This window comes from Castanea sativa, chromosome 1, assembly GCF_040712315.1.
Source record: "Castanea sativa cultivar Marrone di Chiusa Pesio chromosome 1, ASM4071231v1".
NCBI classification, from domain to species: domain Eukaryota; kingdom Viridiplantae; phylum Streptophyta; class Magnoliopsida; order Fagales; family Fagaceae; genus Castanea; species Castanea sativa.
In genome coordinates this window covers 61,788,153-61,806,038 of record NC_134013.1, presented here as the reverse complement: position 1 = coordinate 61,806,038, position 17,886 = coordinate 61,788,153, and the positions used below count along the sequence as shown (strand labels likewise).

The window sequence follows — 17,886 nt, the reverse complement described above, 5'->3', positions numbered from 1 at the left end:
CAAATTGTATTATTCAATTGGGTGAGGATCAATTTGAGTTAGGGTTGTTCTTGTTTGTTGACTCATAAGAACTTGAACTTGAACTTGATAATTCTTTCTTTAGGCTCTCTCACCTAAATTCTAAATTCACAATTTACAAAAAGGGCCCACATTATTGTTATAAAAAAGCCCAAAATTGTAAAGTGGTGTTAAGAATATTATAAATTTTATTACATAGACATTACAAATTGATGTAATTATATAAAAATTCACGCATTTATTTATCAAGTAGTTGAAACTTACCAATTACATTCATTGCTGCATCAATTTATGTACTTTATGGAGTAAAATTTGCAATACTTTTAGCATTTTTTAATGTTTGATAATAAGTTGTTTAAAAATATATAAAATAATGGTTGTGTACCATTTTTCTCACCTCCAAAATACTGTACCAATAAAAACTCAACCCAATTGAAAACCATAAACTTTTGGGGGGGGGGGGGGGGATTGTTTCGATACTTTAATTTTTATAAACCAATTCAACACAATAGGTCGTCGACATTACCCATCTTTTTCTTTCTCATTTCCACGCACCTAACAATCTCTATCTATTTCTTAACACCAAAATGCATTCCCTTATCTAAAATAAAGTAAACTTAATTTGTAAAATAATAATAAATTTTATTTTTTTGTTAATTTTTTATTGTTAAACCATGATATTTGATTCTCTAATGAAATTAACTTTGTTTGGAAAGTATTAAAATATTAATTCATCAAATTATATATATATCTTATTAGCCTAATGCGGTCGATAATGGGGGTTGAGAGACAACTAAAGGGGGGAAAAATTAAAATAGTTTAAACAGAAAACATTCTAAAGATATGTCTGTTGTAAGAAAAAAAGGCACATCCAAAATACGTACGTAGATTAAGATTTATAGCGGAGCACATAACGGATAGCCCGTCTAGCTCAGTTGGTAGAGCGCAAGGCTCTTAACCTTGTGGTCGTGGGTTCGAGCCCCACGGTGGGCGTGTTTGTGGTTTCTATTTTTTTTTTGCAGTTTTCTAAATGTTTCATGATGAATTTATGTTGGTGAAGATAAAACAAATTTGGATCCAACTGAATTTTCAAAATTAAACCAAAATTTGGCAACCTTGTAAAAAAGTTAAGGTTACTTGTATAATTTTTCCTTTAATTTTTGTGGTGATTTAAAAAAAAAAAAAATTCTTCAATTTTGAATGGTTTGAAAATTTGAATACACTTTTTAAACGGATCACTATTGATTAAAAACAATAAATATTCACGTAACTTATAGTTAGAACCTATTTAGACATAATATTTCTGTGTCAAATTGCACATAGGGGTGGCAAAATTTGACACGACCCGCGAACCCGACACGACACGACACGAAATTAGTAGGTTATAGGTTGAGGCTTAACGGGTTCGTGTCATATTTGGGTTGACACGGCTAACCCGTTTAATAAATGGGTTGGGTTAGTGTTGAACACATAGAACCCGTTTGACCTGTCTGACCCGTTTAATTAAATGATATTTTACCAATATACCCTTCAAACTCTAGGTATATGAACTTATTAGTTGTTGTGATTTATATTCTTTGACATATTGTGATTGATTATTTGTGATATTGGGATATGCTTTAATTTTGAATGATTATTTGTGATGCAGTTACTCGTTAGTTCTGAATTTTATATTAAAAATATTTATTTGTTTGTTTTTTCATTAATTTTTATTTTTCATTTTGATAAAATCTGATAAACAGGTCGACACGACTGACCCGTTTAATAAATGGGTTGTGTTAGGGTTGATGAATCTTGACCCGTTTAATAAACATGTCGGGTTAGTGTTGACCTATGTAGTCGAATACTCATGACTTGACACGACACGAACCCGACACGCGAACACGAATTCCCACCCCTACTTGCACATGATATTTTACCATAAAAACACCTTATAAAATGACTTGAAAAATCATATCATTTAAATACAATTTAATGAAAATTATATCATTTTGAAGAAGAAAAATACACTAAAATATGACTTGGTGTTTTTATACACCAGGTTTTTTCTAGTGTCTATTCCAATAAGACTTAATTAGGGTTTTAGGACTATGGTTTGAGTGATAGTCCTATAATAATGACATCTTTGTAATACTTCATCTCATATCTATGATTCAAACCTCACATTCTTCACCATTTATCTATGTAAAAAATAATTCCCAAGTTTGATTGATTTTTTGTTATTTTTTGTTGATAGTGATCTAATTGAAATAATGCCCCCCCCCCCCCATTTGAACCCCTTATTTCTTATGCGACAACAATAGATTTTACCAATTAAACTAATTAAAACCCACTTAAAATATATTATTAATAACAACAATAGTATAAGGAAAGACAAAAGGTAAATTGTTAGATTTAAAATTTCCCATCAAATTCTAATCCCACTAACAAACTTACACAAACACACCAATATAAAAAGCACAGAGTTTACCTTTAGGGACAAAGTCAAGATTTTAAGCTAGAGGGGGTCATAGTATAAGGAAAAAAAAATTTTCAAATAGGCATCCATATAGTATTAATTAAATATAAATATACAAAATCGTTGTTTCTTAATATATTAAGATGCAATCATCTATAAAAATAAAATAAAATAAAAATTTAATGCTAGGTTGGCTAGGATTTTTTTTTTGAAGTTAAAGCATTCATGTGGTGCTAAAATTTTAAGTTTTTATGACCTCACTTTACAATACACCCAATATCAAATATTCTATTTTTTTTACCACTTCATTTAAATTAATATAAACAAATTAAAATAATAAAGGAATAGAGAGAATTTGCATTTTTTAATTGAAGAAAGAAAGATAATCTTAATAAAATATTATTTTTTTAACAACTTGCTATAATCAACTAGTATTTATACCAGTTTATCGTAGTTGTAAAAAAATTAGCTGTAGCTTTTCTAATAACACGGGATTTTTTTATTCTTTGGTGGTAAAATAGTTTTTTTTTTTATACAAAAATACAATCATCATTGTGAATGTTTTTATGTTTTTGTTAAGTTTTGGTTTAGATAGTTGCTAGTAGGACTAAGCTAACTAGACTTATTGGGGAGGAGAAGGGCCTAAGATTTTGGAAGGGAATCTAACTACAAAAATAAAATATATAATAAGTTTTTTAAAAAAAAAATTTGGGCCAGGGGTCTGCGCCCCAACTTGGTTTAGTTAAAAAAAATAACTCCTCAAACCTATTTCATGGCAACTAAAATGATCATTCACAAGTACTTTTAGCAGCATGAACTATTTCATAAGTTATATAGTTTGTTTAAATAATTTGATATTTCAAAATTATTGCTCTCTTGGTTTAGGAAGAAAACCACAGATCTTGATCCAAGTCTTTAAAACCCAAAAATCATTATTAATTAATTGAGGAAATCAGGAAATATGAAAGTAGGGCACACAAACAGGTTTGGGTTGGGTAAAACTATTGTGTAATTTTTTAAAATAAAAAATTAGATGTCACATCATTAAAAATATATCACCTCATTTTTCTGTTAGTCATGTACTGACGTACACAAAGAAACAAACAGAACTAGACCAAAAAAAAAGGAAAAACCAATAAACGTGTATTTTTTTTTTAAAAAAAAATTTAGTATGAGTTTACCTAGCACTGAAGTTGCGTTTGTGTTATCTTGACTGGTCTTATGACACTGTTTATAGACTAGCCAATGCACAAAAACACTGATACAATATTCGTGAATAGCTTTTTGGCTTTAAAAATTAATTTTACTACAATATTTTTAGTAATAAATTTTCAATTTTCAACAAATATTCAATATACAAACAAACTTTTAGCGACTAAAATTGCTCATTAGAAATATCAAAGTCTAAAAAGTGCTCTAAATGTAAATTTTAGAAATCAAGAATGTATTTTGGCCAATATTTTACATTGTGGATAAAAATTGCATTCATAAAAAAAATTAAAATTAAAAAAGCAGCAATGCAGCCCTTTATTTTTAAGGGATAAAACAATGCAGACCTTAGTGACACTGCGTGAGCTCATTGGTTTTTATTATGTCCATTGCCAGATATGATCTGCATTACCATACACAAACTTTCTATAATTTTGTGAAGCTTCGTCTCTCCACCATTTTGTAGAGCCTGCATAAATCTCTCTCTCTCTCTCTCTCTCTCTCTCTCTCTGTGTTTTTGTTATATTCACTTTTGGAAAGTGAAGGTTGAATGGCAACGAGATACTGGGTGGTCTCTCTTCCGGTTCAGAACTCCGCGTCTTCTCTGTGGAACCGATTACAAGACCAACTCTCTAAGCATTCTTTCGACACTCCTCTCTATAGAGTACTCACTCTCTCTCTCTCTTTCTCTCATTTCCTTGCAAGATCTGTTTTTCTTTGCTTCAATTTCATCTACTTACACGCACTATCTCACTCTCTCTTTTTGATAAATGATAAATCAGCAGATATTCTTGTTATTGAAAGCCAAAAAGTAGTTACAACCTGATCATGATTACACCATATCAACCTGGTCATGAATACAACAAATTAAACACCATTAGACACTGCAAAATTATAAACTTTTGAATGAAAACTGCTTCTCCTAATACTAACAGACATGGTTAATGAACTAGCTCACTCACTACAGTGTCGGGGATTGTATAATCATACAAACAAGGATATTCCCATTCCCCAATTCCAAGAAATCAAAGAACCCTCGTAAGAATTGACCAGTACTCACCAGTTACCACCAATGTTAGAGCTTACACATCCATGTTTATGCTATTAACTATTTGGGTCTTCATTTTTCAGTTCTTCTTAGCATTTCTTTGCAACCAAAGATGACAGAAAGAAACCCATCAAGCTAGTTTACAGAGAGTAGGCGAGTAGCTCTCAAATTTATTCATTTAAGATTCATGGTACCACAGCTTACAAGATCTGCCCAATTAGAAGGAGGGTTTGAAATCAGACATAGACTCATGATCTCATTCTAACTCTCTTATTCATTCAGCATTCAAAGAAAATATGCTCTTTAGTGCCAGCCAACCAATAAAAGAATGCTTTGAGATTGCTCCTCTTCTTGCTTTGTGTGCTGCACAACTAAAGTTTCCTGATTTTGAAGCAGAGCAGAGGGCTCTATTAGCTTCTTTCAGCTCCACCAAACACCAAATCCTCTGATCTTGCTGGTTTCCAGAACCAAGACTTATATTTTTAGGACGCTTTCCAACTTTGCATTAAAGCCACATAAATGGCCCCATAAGCATATTTCATCTACATAGAATTTCTCTTTTTTAAAATTTAATTTAATTTAATTTTTGCAGTTCAATATTCCTAATCTTCGTGTTGGAACCCTAGACTCACTCCTGTCTCTCAGCGATGATCTCTTGAAGGTAATTCCGCCAACATCAGAATCCAATTTCAAAAACTTTTTATTTATTCATGGATTGTTTTCCTTTAAAAAAAAAAAATACAAATTTATCATTTTTTTAATCAATATTTTACATATTATTTTGAATTATAGAATCCGCAATTTCTCAACTTAGTTCTATGGCAAATTGGCAATTCAATCACAAAATTTAGCATTCATCTGAATCCAATTTCGAAACTTTTTGATTCACAGAGTGTATTCCTGTTAATTTAAATTTGTATATGATAGTGACGTTTTTTACAAGCTATCAGTATATTAAGAAGGCTGACGAGAATATACAATCCGTCAGCCATTGTCATTGACGCCTTCTTTTGACGTTTGAGGCCACACCCCTTACGTGGCGACGTTAGGCTAAATGATCAAGCTAACGAAGTCAAGGCTGACGACCTTGATTGTGAAGGTCCTTAGCTGACGTTCTTTTTGGAGACGTACATAGGCTGACGACAGTGTAGGAGGCGCACGTTGGCTGACGACCTTGGCAGGTAAAAGCTGAAGGAGTAATCCAACCTTCATTCTTAGTCTATGCAAAGATCCACAAATTACTCTTCTAAAAGGAAAGTACTTCCTCACCAAGACGTTTATTTCGGCTCCATACCACTATATAAACCCCAAAAACCCTTATGACACAAAGGTACGCACAACTATCCCAACTCTGGCACTTTAGGGTTGTTTAAGACTCTAACTTGACCTTCGGAGGGTTTTTGGCTGGCACCACACCGGTGCTCTCTTTTAGGTCACTTTGTTTTCTCTTTGCAGGTGTTGACTCGAGTTGGAGAGTACTTGCAACTTACTGGTGATTTTTTCGACATCATCAGTATATTTTCTGTTTTTATCAATATTTTATGGAATTTTATGATTCATGGAACCTGTACTTTCATATGCACTGTAGTTTTGTTGCAATTTGATTGCAATGTTGACATTGATATGTTATTTCAGGGAATTTTTTAACAAAAAAATTTAAATTTTGGAGTTTTATTGTGGAAATGTGTAGTCAAACAGCTTTGTGGAAGGAGTGTCGCACAAGATCAGGCGTCAGATTGAGGAATTGGAGAGGGTATCAGGCGTGGAGAGCAATGCTCTCTCCGTTGATGGAGTACCAGTTGATTCATATCTCACTAGGTAAATGGCAATTCTATAAATCAATTAAGGTTTTTTGGACTTAGGATTTTGGTTTTTTTCCCCCTTAATTATTATTGCGAGTGATCAAGGTGTTATTAACAGAAAATTTTCTTTTCGTCTTTGTAATGGAAAAGGTTTGTTTGGGATGAAGCCAAGTACCCAACTATGTCGCCCTTGAGAGAGATTGTAGATGGCATTCAAAGTCAAATATCAAAGATTGAGGATGATCTTAAGGTAATACATGTTAAGGTTCTCTTGATTTTATTTGTTGGTTATTTGTTATTTGAAGGCAGATACAAGTAACAATTGCTTGTTAGTAAACCAGACATTGACAACAATGTATAGTTAAGCTTATTTGAGATTAGTGGAGAGAGAATTTCATGGACATATAAGTTGCTTTACAATGAGCTTTGCGATATGGTTAGGTGTTAATAATAAATCATCAGTTCACTGCACTGGACTACTGTATGTATTTTGTTTTCTGTTTAGCTTATGATATATGATTTGTGGCTTGTGGATATCTTTAGTGTGGGGTCTCCTTAGCTGGATGTATCACTACTTGTTCGTGATAAAGGAGGAGAAGAATGAACAATAAGGTGCCAAAAATTGGAAGGATAGATGTCTGTGAATGAAGCACAGGGATTTACAATTGTAAAACCAAGGATACATTAGAGAATAATGGGTATGATGAAATCCTGTAGTGTACATTGACATTAAAATTAAAAAAAGAAAAAAAAAAACCTCTACCTGAATTCTTCTAAAGTGTATTTTAGGGGGGGGGGGGGAGGGGTGGTAAGTTACTCACTCATCATGGGTCTTGAAGCACAGTTCAGCTTCCACTCTGTTCTTATTGGGGAAATTTCATTTGAGTTAAGAGCTTATTGGCTTTAGTGTGTAGGATCTTGCAGACATGGTTATGAAACTTAAGCGTGTATAAAATCTGCTTAAATGAAATGGTGGTGGTGGTGTCTAAGTGTTTGGCTAAATGGAGTTTATAGATGGATGGGAAAATAACTGACTTATTCGAGGATTCACCTCCAGAAATGAAGAAAAGAAATTGAAAGAGAATTGAGGAGACTTTGCATTTTTTTCATATATCCCCTGTTACAAGAGTGTCTAAGTATTATAGGAAGGCAAATACAACTCTTAATACATTGCCTCAGCCAAGAATGGCTTAGAGACTCCCAACCAACTAGTAACTACTCTTAACAGCCTCTAACTAACTGTAATACATGGACATCCTATCATTACACAACTAATCATGCACTAACTTCTGATCACTAATAACTAGAGATCAGGTGCATGACAAGGTGTTTTTATCACCTGCGTTCCTCAGGCTATGACAGTTATGCAATTAACTCAGCAATTGATTAGTGTTGCACAGACTTGGTCATGACTTGGAGGTAACAAAAAAGGAGCATAGAAATGTTGTTTCCCTGAAACCTTGTGATAAGTAGAGTGGAGTAAATTGCTGGATGAGTATTTATGTTTTTTTAATTTGATTATTATGAGAATAGTGTTTACTTTACTGTCCTCATGGTTTTCTATGCATGTATGTATTTTGCTTTTAACATGACTGGCTGCCACCTTATAATGAGGCAAAAGAATTTTTAAAACTTGTTCATATTGAATTAAATATTTTTGGCTTTTAAAGCTTTGTCTTTAATATTAGGTTCGTGTTGCTGAATACAACAACGTGCGCAGTCAGCTTAATGCTATAAACCGAAAGCAAAGTGGTAGGTATTAGTTTTTCTTTTTCTTCTTCGTAATCCTATTTTTTTCCAAGTCTAATTGCAGCATATGCTCAAAATATTCTAGTATCTTAGCTGACCTACCTTTCTGCATATTTCAGTATAGCTGTGCGGGATCTCTCAAATCTAGTGAAACCAGAGGATATAATTACCTCAGAACATCTAGTGACTCTACTTGCAATTGTTCCCAAGTATTCACAGAGAGACTGGTTGGCCAGCTATGAGACTTTAACTAGCTATGTGGTATTGATTTTTATTTCTGGTTATATATTCTATTTCCTGTTGTTTTGTCCTCGATGATATTGTGGTGGGTGGTGATCTTTAGTACGCTTCCTTTCTGACAATGTGATATGGGTGCACTACTGCACATTAATTGATCAACTTATCCATCACACATTTTAAATATGTGGAATAGATGTACTCATGTTGTTATATTTTTTTTTTATTGTAATCTTACTCAAAGTTTGATTAATCTAGCTATGTTCTTTCAGGTCCCCAGGTCATCCAAGAAGTTGTATGAGGATAATGAATATGCTCTTCATACTGTGACACTCTTTGGTCGTGTTGCAGACGATTTTAGAACAGCTGCACGCGAAAGAGGTTTTCAAGTGAGTATATTGTTCAAGTTGCATATGCTTCCTGAAGTGTTAATTAGATCCAGGGATGTTACAGTAGTGAATCTCCCTCATGCCATTTAAAATATATATCCTGGCATGTTCATGTGAACTATCTGCAAAGCAGAAATGCATATCAGCATATAGAAATTGTTGTACTAATTTCAGCAATTGACAAGGTGGAAGATATCTAATTAGTGATTTTGTTATTTTAATATGTGATTCAGATTTGTGATTTTAAAAATATAGTCCGGAAGCACAAGAGAGTCGGAAGCAGGAGTTAGAATAATTACTGCAAGATCAGGGAAGTTTGAGAAGTTCTCTTTTGCAGTGGTGTTATAACAGTTATGGGGAGGTATATTTCTTTTTTCTTTTTTTCAAATCTTTAATATTTTCTAAATTATGTGTCCATTACTGTAGTCTACCTGCCTCTTGCTCCTCATTTTTACTCACAATATTCCAAATTGCACTTTTGAATTACAATTTTTTAGTTTTGCTGTTATTTCAATTATAATTACTATTATTCTCATTGTATACATTGTTGCTGTACTTGTTCTCATAGGTGTTGTCTTGCCCGCTGCAATATTTCTTATATTTCTTTTATACTGAATAGATTTCCTTCCTGTAGCTGTAGGTTTTCAGTTCCTGGATGCACTTTTGTGCTGTACGTGTTTTTGCAGAGAGCATTCTGAGATATGGTCTGCCGCCGTCTTTCTTGGTATATTGGCTCTTATGTTTGTTTGTGGTTTTTCAATCAAGCATTTGCGTTTTTGACTGAGCATGGGTTGTTGAAATGATTTCAGGCATGTGTTTTAGCTCCATCAGTTAAAAGTGAGAAGAAAGTACGCTCAATCGTTGAAGGGTTGTGTGACAGTGCAAACAGGCAAGTCCATAAACCTTTGTGTATCTTTTATGGCATAGAATGAGTAATCTCAATAATCAACTAATGATGACGTAGTCTTCTTAGCCTGGGCCATTTGTCCTCGATGTAGATGCAGATGAACTCAAGATCCATTGTTTAATTAACTAATGAGATCATTTTATATGAAATGGTCACCTGTTTCAGTGTACCTAGGAGGTTCATTATACTGTATGGTCAAGGAAAATATGAAGGCTGTGAAGATGTTTAAAATTTAGTACTTCAGGAACTTTTTGTTGATAAAGCTAAACTCTAAACTCTCTTTGCAAGCACTTTATCATATTCTCCAATCTTCTATATGAACTTCCAACACTTCAGTCCTTTATGCTTTTTAAGTTCAAAAAATTGGGAGCACATCTGGCAACTCAATTATGATGTGTATGGTTTTTGTGCCCCCTGAACCTGGGATCTCACCAAATGCACCTATATAATAATACATAGGATGATACTGAATGCAATGTTGTATATCTGGAAGTCGGTTAATTTTGTTCATTTGTATATCTTAGTGGTAGTTGTTTAATCTGATTAATATTTCCTGAGATTTTTCCTTTAATGTTTGCGTGCAGCGGATATTGGAAAACTGAAGATGAAGCCGGAGGAGGGGTGGCTGGTCTGGCAGGTGATGCTGATGCCCATCCATATGTCTCCTTCACAATAAATCTCATATGATTAGTGCTGAATCTGAGTTTCTCGTCTATTTCAAAGTCCTAGTCCAAGCATTCCTTTAGGCAGCTATAACAATGCAAGTGTTCAGTGATACTGTAGAGTATATTAAATTTAGTTACAGAATTCTTTAATTGTTCATTTACAAAGCTTGACAATAATGCTCTTGGTGTATTATATAATCATATTGTATTAATGATTTGAAAATGCAATGCATTTATTTAACGTAATGCTGTTTTTTTTTTTTTTTTTCTCCTGAGCAAATGTACTACATTCACTTGCCTTTGAATTGTTTTGCTCACAGAACTACTCTATATGGTTGATTACCGTCACATATCTTCAGGGTGGAACTACTCAAGGGCTGAGGGGGCCATGGCGCCCTCCTGAGCAAATGTACTACATTCACTTGCCTTTGAATTGTTTTGCTCACAGAACTACTCTATATGGTTGATTACCGTCACATATCTTCAGGGTGGAACTACTCAAGGGCTGAGGGGGCCATGGCGCCCCCCCCCCCCCCACAATCTTTGAAAAAAAGAATACTAGCATGTATGTTAAAAAAAAGAATTTTAATTCTGGCTCTTAAATTTATACACTTGCCCCCCTTCCCAAAAAATTTACAAATTGTACCAAGAAATCCAACAAATAGATAACAAGAAAAAAGTGCACATATTTGGATAATAAGAAAATCTTTGGACAAATCATAAATTCGATCTAAGCAAAAACAATAACAACAAATCAATTACAAATCTTAGCAAAAAAAATCACAAAAACCCAATAAATTTTACCCAATTTCTTCCTCTCACTTGGAAACTCTATGCCCCTCTCAAATGACTCCACCCTCATAGCCATAGAGACAACTCTTATGCCACATATTGATCGCTCCATCCACAAATTAATTAGACCTTGAAAATATTAAAACATGTCAATTGACTTACAAAACTCTTGATTATAAAATCCTACTATTAAATTTTTTTTTCAAAAGAAATAATACAAATAATAATTAATAAATTAATGCTAATAAAGCAACTTTGTCAACCTCTAGTATTAATATTCCTTTTTTTTTTTTTTTTAATCTTTGAACAAAGAACTTTGACCCCCTAAGTTTGAATCCTGGTTCTGTCCCTGCATCTCTCGACCGTTTAGTTGTTTCGTATGGAGTATGGACCATGACAATGCGAGCTGGAGCTTGGCAAGGTTTGGTGAAGACTAGTGAGATAGGTCTGGATTCAGAGCCATCCACCAAACAACTTCAACAATCCTATTGTTTATTTAAAGAATTTAAAATTTAAACCCAATAATAATCTTTCCTACGTTCAACAAAATGACAAAAAGTTGTGCTGATCATCTGAAATTCTATGCCTCTGCAAGCTCAGTAGCAGCAGGGGAAGCAGCAGGAGCAACACCACCAGTTGTTGGACTGAAGATAAAACCAAATCCCATTAGCAATTAAACTCAATAACATGAAAAATCATATTTACTCAAAACACCTATAAGAAGGACTTACAATCCCACAAAAACTTTGAAGGAATCATAGATTCCCCACTGAGCTGCTGTAAGAGTTCCAATCATGAAAATACGGAGAGGAAGCCCACGGGTAAAGAGACCCATAACACCTAGCTTATTCACGGCCTGAACAAACCAAAACAAGTAGGGTCAAAGATATTGTAAAGAAGTAGAAAGGCAAATGCGAACCATGCTAAGGAGAACCACTCACATCACTAACAGTTGCCCCCTTGGCATTGTTGAGGAAAGAAACAAGATTGTCAGCAGGATGAGACACAAGGGCACAGAATACACCAGCCACATATCCACCAGCAAAACTCACACCAAGCTGCAGAGTATTGCTACACTGGTCCTTCGGTATGGGGATGACATGCGTATAGATTTTCTCCACAATTGTCTCAAAAGATGTAAACTTCATCATTGTGTCTGCAAGAATGAACATGATCTTTCAAAACTGAGTGAAAATTTATGAAGATAAGAAGGCATAAATAATAACTTAAAGGGAACTGAGCACTTGCCATATTCTTTTATCAAACCCTGGAGAAAGTTTTTGAAGTCAATTAATAGATATAGCACCATTGAACAAATTTAGAGAGAGATTTTTCTTTTATAGGTAAACAATTTCATTAAAAATCGCAAGAGATGAAGCCAAAGAACATCATCCGAACATTAGAAAAGGAAAATGTGCATTGTTTTAAAAATCGGACCAGACTGGCCGGTTGAACTAGGAACTGAACATGGAACCGGTCCAATAAACCTGGCTATTCAACTGGAAAAACAGAGAACCGGACCCATTTTTAGTTCTTTGACCATTCCAATTTTTAAAACCATGGAAATGTGGACTATTTCATGGGATGAAGGGAGCATAGACTTCATTTTGCTTCTACAATAGATGTTCACAATTGAAGAATGAGAACCAATGTAACTTAGGGGGTGTTTGGTTTGTATTTTCAAACAACAATTTTCAGTTTTTAAACACGTACCAAACGGGCTCTTAGTTTGTGGAGGTAAAAAACAGGTACTCACAATATAATCACATGTTCAGTACTATTAATGTGGATTGCATTCTTGACAGCCTCTTGAAAAACAGAAAATGAACATAGTATTCACCAGAATGCAATTTTCTTTACAGGAAATTTATTACTTATAAAAATGAAAACAAATATGGTTTAATAGAGATTCATCTCAAAACATTAATCTTGTTGTGCAATTTTGGGAGGTATGTTCTGGCATTTGAAATTATGTTACTTTTATTTATTTGTATATTGTTTTTTGGTGCTCCAAAACCACTGGATTGCATTTTTTTTGTTAGTAACAGAGTATTAACACTCGAATTCTCTCCCCACCCCAACTTACATGGAATCTGACGTCCCCAGAGAGGAACCAGTCCCTTGTATAGCCTGCAATGATTGGACAAATCAGTTAGAAATACTTCAATAGCATAAAAGGTCGTATATATTTAAAGAATCACATTGATTTGCATACCCTCTATAGCCTTCAGATTTAACAAATTTAGGAAGCCCATCTGATAGACCTTTAGCAAAACCAGGCTGTGTTTGAACCCGGACCTTCACTGCCTCAAAAGGGCAAAGTGCAACATCAGCAATGATCTCAGCAGATGCAGAACCAGCAAGATAGATCAACGTCTTGTACTTGGCTGCATTCTCAGGTCCAGCAAGGTCAGAGTAGTACTTCTTAAAGAACTCATAGAATCCATACTTGCAGGCACCCTGAGCACTGTAACCAAGCAAGGTTGGTACCCAACCCCTGAAGAAGCCTTTGAAACCCTGATCCTTATACAACACTCCAAAACCAGATGAGATGCTTTTGTACTTTGCAGGGTCAATCTGAAACCAAAAATTTCAACGTTAATTGAATACCATTCCTGTACATATCATATTAGACAACCACCTCTTGATTGTTGAAAGATTAACATAAACGCTACGTCAAATTATCCCATTCGTAAGACTGAACATACTCTCGCATCTGAGGGGATGCAAAATTTTGAACCCCAAATTCAGCCTCACCCAGCATCCAAAGGTCATTGGCAATGGACTTCATTCATGTTAGGTGATATTTGAGGAAACAAATAAAGTATGGACCATGTTTCTACATATTATTCGTACCACAATTCGAACGAAGTCGAAACAAAATATCAACTTACAGCTAATACTAAGGTTTATTCTTTAAGAAGAGCACATGATATGATATGACCCATCGAGGTTCATTATTAGGACCAAGAAACAAAGTAATTGGAATATTAATACATTCCACAAAGAAAATCGTCTTGAAATGTAACACTGTTAACTATAAATAACTGAGTTACTGAGTACAATATCAACATAGATAAAATCTTAGATAATTAATTTAGGAGCTAAGAATATGAACTAAATTGAGAAAAAAAAAATCCAATCGCAAACTCTATTCACAGATCTGAAAATTTTTCCATAAGGAAATCAAAATTTTTCCATGAAAGGAATTTCGGAAAACAAATCAATAAACCCCTACCTCAGTAGTGATCTATCCAAAGAAATTAGAACATGAAAATGAAATCTCAAATCTATGAAAATGGAGAAAAGCTTTAACACGATGTAAACACTCAAATAAATATTGATACACACAAATCTAGCGTCCGTTTGGATACCGCTTATTTTGCTAAAAATTGAAAACTTATTGCTGAAAATAATAAAAAAATAATTTTTGAGTTACTGTTTACTGCCAAAAACACAGTAGCTTTGCCTTAAGCCACTATTCATGGGACATGAACAGTGCAAGAGGTGCTGGTCACAAAAAAAAAAAAAAAAGGCAAAAACGCAGAACGTGGACACTAGACATAGGATCCAAACGGGTACCTAATCTAAGTAGAGAATCGTTAGGTAAAACACTAAAGTTTCATTTCAGAATTCATAAGGGAATAAAATGATCACAAGGGAATAGAAAGATATAGAATGTATTTAAGAAAGGAAAATGAATGAAATGGAGTTAAGTGTCCTTATTTGGATCCATTAAAATAAAGAAATGGAAATGAATCAAATGTAAGTAACTTTATTTGAGAGTAAGGTTAAGAAAAATGAATGAAATCATTTTATGACAATATTACTATGAGACCCTTGTTTTAAAATAAATAGTTGAATATTACGAGTATATTGAGAGTTTTAGTAAAAAATTCATTAAATTTAATTTCATTCCCCGTCAACCCGGATATTATGCCTGGCAAAGTATTCTAAAGGCTCGTAGGTTGGTTGAGAATGGGATGAGGTGAAGGATTGGGGATGAAAAAAATGTCCGTATCTACAAAGATTGTTGGTTAATTGCCTGGGAACTAAGCATCCAAGATAGTTTCTCCGGGTGGTGTACTCCCAGATGATGTTCCTGTGTCTTATCTGATACAAACGGGTGGAGGTTCCTGGAATTCATCTCTAGTTGGAACTCTGTTTTATCCTTTCGTGGCCTAGAAGATTTTAGCTCTTCCATTATGTATGACTGTGCAGGAGGATATGCTAGTGTGGCCAAGAGAAAAATTGGGATGTTACTCTGTCAAAACGGGGTATCAAGTTCTCAGTGATTTCATTCTCAAAAATAGTTCTCAGTGATTTTTTTTGGTAAACAGTTCTCAGTGAGTTGGATGATAGAGAGAGAGGGCAACCAGTTCAGGTAATGAAGCATCGAAGAAATTCTAGAATGAAATATGGAAGATGGATACGCCAAGCGATGCAAGGTGAAAACCTTCATGTGGCTTATCCATACATGCTCTTTGGGAGTGTGAAACTATCCACTGTATCTGGGACCAATCTTTTGGTGGAGTACGAAGTGATTTTCCACGAGTTGCATCTTTTTCGGACCTGATAAGTCTAATCAGTACACAACCACGGAAACTGGAACTATTTGCAGGTTCAGAAGGAACAAGCTCCGATGTAATGAACAAAGCCTCCCAACTCGGAAAGCGTTCGAAGCTGCTTCAGCTCTGCCCTCAGAATTCCAGAATCGGGCCCCTGATCTGCCTAAACCGCAGAACTACTTGGAATCCACCGGCTAGAGATGTTACCATGACGATGCAATGTTTGAAGAGTCACTGGAAGCTGGACTCGCCGTAGTCGATCAGAGATAGCAAGCATGGACGGAGGTATACATGGATTAGGGGGCTGAAAACTTATTGCGGTAAACCATTAAAAAAATTAATTTTTGGCTTATTATTCACGGCGGAAAATACTTAACTTTTCTTTAATATACTGTTGATACGTGATACAAACGGTAATTAAGTATATTAATAAGTACTCAATTTAGTAATTTAGTTTAATAAAATTACACTTTATCCTCTTAGTAATGTCATTAATTTAGGAAAAAAAAAATATTATAACCACAAATGTTTTATAATATTTTTACAAATAATTAAAATAACAAATTTTTATTAGTTTGCATTTTTTCATAATTTTTTATTTATCAATAACTAACCACCATATTTACAATTTATAAAAATTTTATAGTATTAACATTTTGTACATTTTAAAAGCCATAAAAAATAATAAATTAAATCTAAAACAAAATTTTACGGCATAAAAAAATTAGTCCCATAAAAAAATTACCAATAATTAAGTTAAAAAAAATTAAGTTGAATCAATTTATTTTTCCCAAACAAAGTCAACGCCGGAAGTGGACAGTGTTGGCTGGGCTTTCAGAGAAAATTACAATGGCCTCATCCGTGGAAGTGGTGGAGAGTTTAGCCGCGAGGAGAGCTGCCCAATTGGCAAGGGAGCTTGGCTTCGATCAGGATTCAGGCAATCTTTGAGAAGTGGTTTTCAAAGCTTTTTCTAGAGGGGAGGTGATCTCTCGCTCACTGGGAAATTTTATAAAAGACTTTTCAAGTATATTGCGGATTCGCTAAGAGCCTATTCCTTCTATCATACTAGAAAGCAGTTCCATGATTTAGCGAGGAGAGAGAGATCTTACTTTCCATTATCGTGTTCTTTAGCATATTTTGCCGTTACTTAGTCTTTTTAATAATATTGCTAGATAAAGGAGCTGGAAATGGAAGAGAGTGAGGGATGTAGAAGAATCGGACCTGCATATTGCACTTGACGAGATCGAGAGGAGTGACGGCCATGTGAGTGGGACCGGTGCTGATACCACCGCCGAAGAAACAGGCGGCGTAGAAGGCCGGCGAGTACAATTCGATCTTGCCAGGCTCGCTCGGTGCCGGAACGACGAAGTTCCTGGTCGGAGACGAGACGCCGTTGTTGGAGCTTGCTGCTGCTGCTGCTGGTGGCGCAGCAGCACCGAGCATGGCTCTGTCAAGACCAAAGGATTTGTGTGAGGTGGAGACAGTGGAGGAAGAGGAGTAGAGGAAGCTTGGGATCAGAGACTGACGCGAAGATTTATCTGAGAAAGCCATCGGAGGAAGGGTCAGAGAGAGACTCAGGCGTCAATTGTTGGCTGTAGTAACCACTCACAGCGGTCTTTGTTAGAATCTTTTTCAAATTAGAAAAGCCCTATTTATACTTTCCTTATATGATAATTTTGACTAGTCCGCTTACCAATAGCATTTTTTATCTGAGAGAGCCATCGGAGAAAGAGTCAGGGCTCAATTGTTGACTGTATAGTTCCAATTTTATCGGATGTTGTTGACTTTAGTAACCACACACAGCAGCCTTTGTTGGAATCTTTTTCAAATTATAATAATAAAAAAAAAGGCCTATTCATACTCTCCTTTTATATATATATATATATATATATATATATATATATATGCCAAAATGGCAAATGCCCATTTTTCACAAAAAAAATTTAGTATTTTGTCATTTTTTTAAAACTTATTAGGAAAACATCTCTTTATTGAAACTCAATTGTAGAAAATCGAGTATGGGGCGATCAAACTAAAAAAAAAA

General features: G+C 34.5%; 1 protein-coding gene, 1 non-coding gene and 1 pseudogene across 2 annotated transcripts; 2 read left to right on the top strand and 1 right to left on the bottom strand.

The window, feature by feature from the left end:
• Nucleotides 1-938: 938 nt before the first annotated feature.
• Nucleotides 939-1,011, top strand: TRNAK-CUU (transfer RNA lysine (anticodon CUU)). Its single transcript has one exon. It is a non-coding gene; the product is annotated as a tRNA-Lys (tRNA).
• A 3,176-nt stretch (nt 1,012-4,187) lies between these two features.
• LOC142622219 (V-type proton ATPase subunit C-like) lies at nt 4,188-10,744 on the top strand (annotated as a pseudogene).
• Nucleotides 10,745-11,427: 683 nt separating this feature from the next.
• Nucleotides 11,428-17,599, bottom strand: LOC142621881 (mitochondrial phosphate carrier protein 3, mitochondrial-like). Its single transcript, XM_075795253.1, has 6 exons — nt 17,064-17,599; nt 13,490-13,851; nt 13,361-13,404; nt 12,216-12,430; nt 12,006-12,130; nt 11,428-11,918 (listed from the first exon to the last, which is right to left on the bottom strand). Exons 1-6 carry the CDS (start codon nt 17,391-17,393, stop codon nt 11,855-11,857), a joined length of 1,140 nt encoding a protein of 379 aa, XP_075651368.1. The 5' UTR covers nt 17,394-17,599; the 3' UTR covers nt 11,428-11,854.
• Nucleotides 17,600-17,886: the final 287 nt, after the last annotated feature.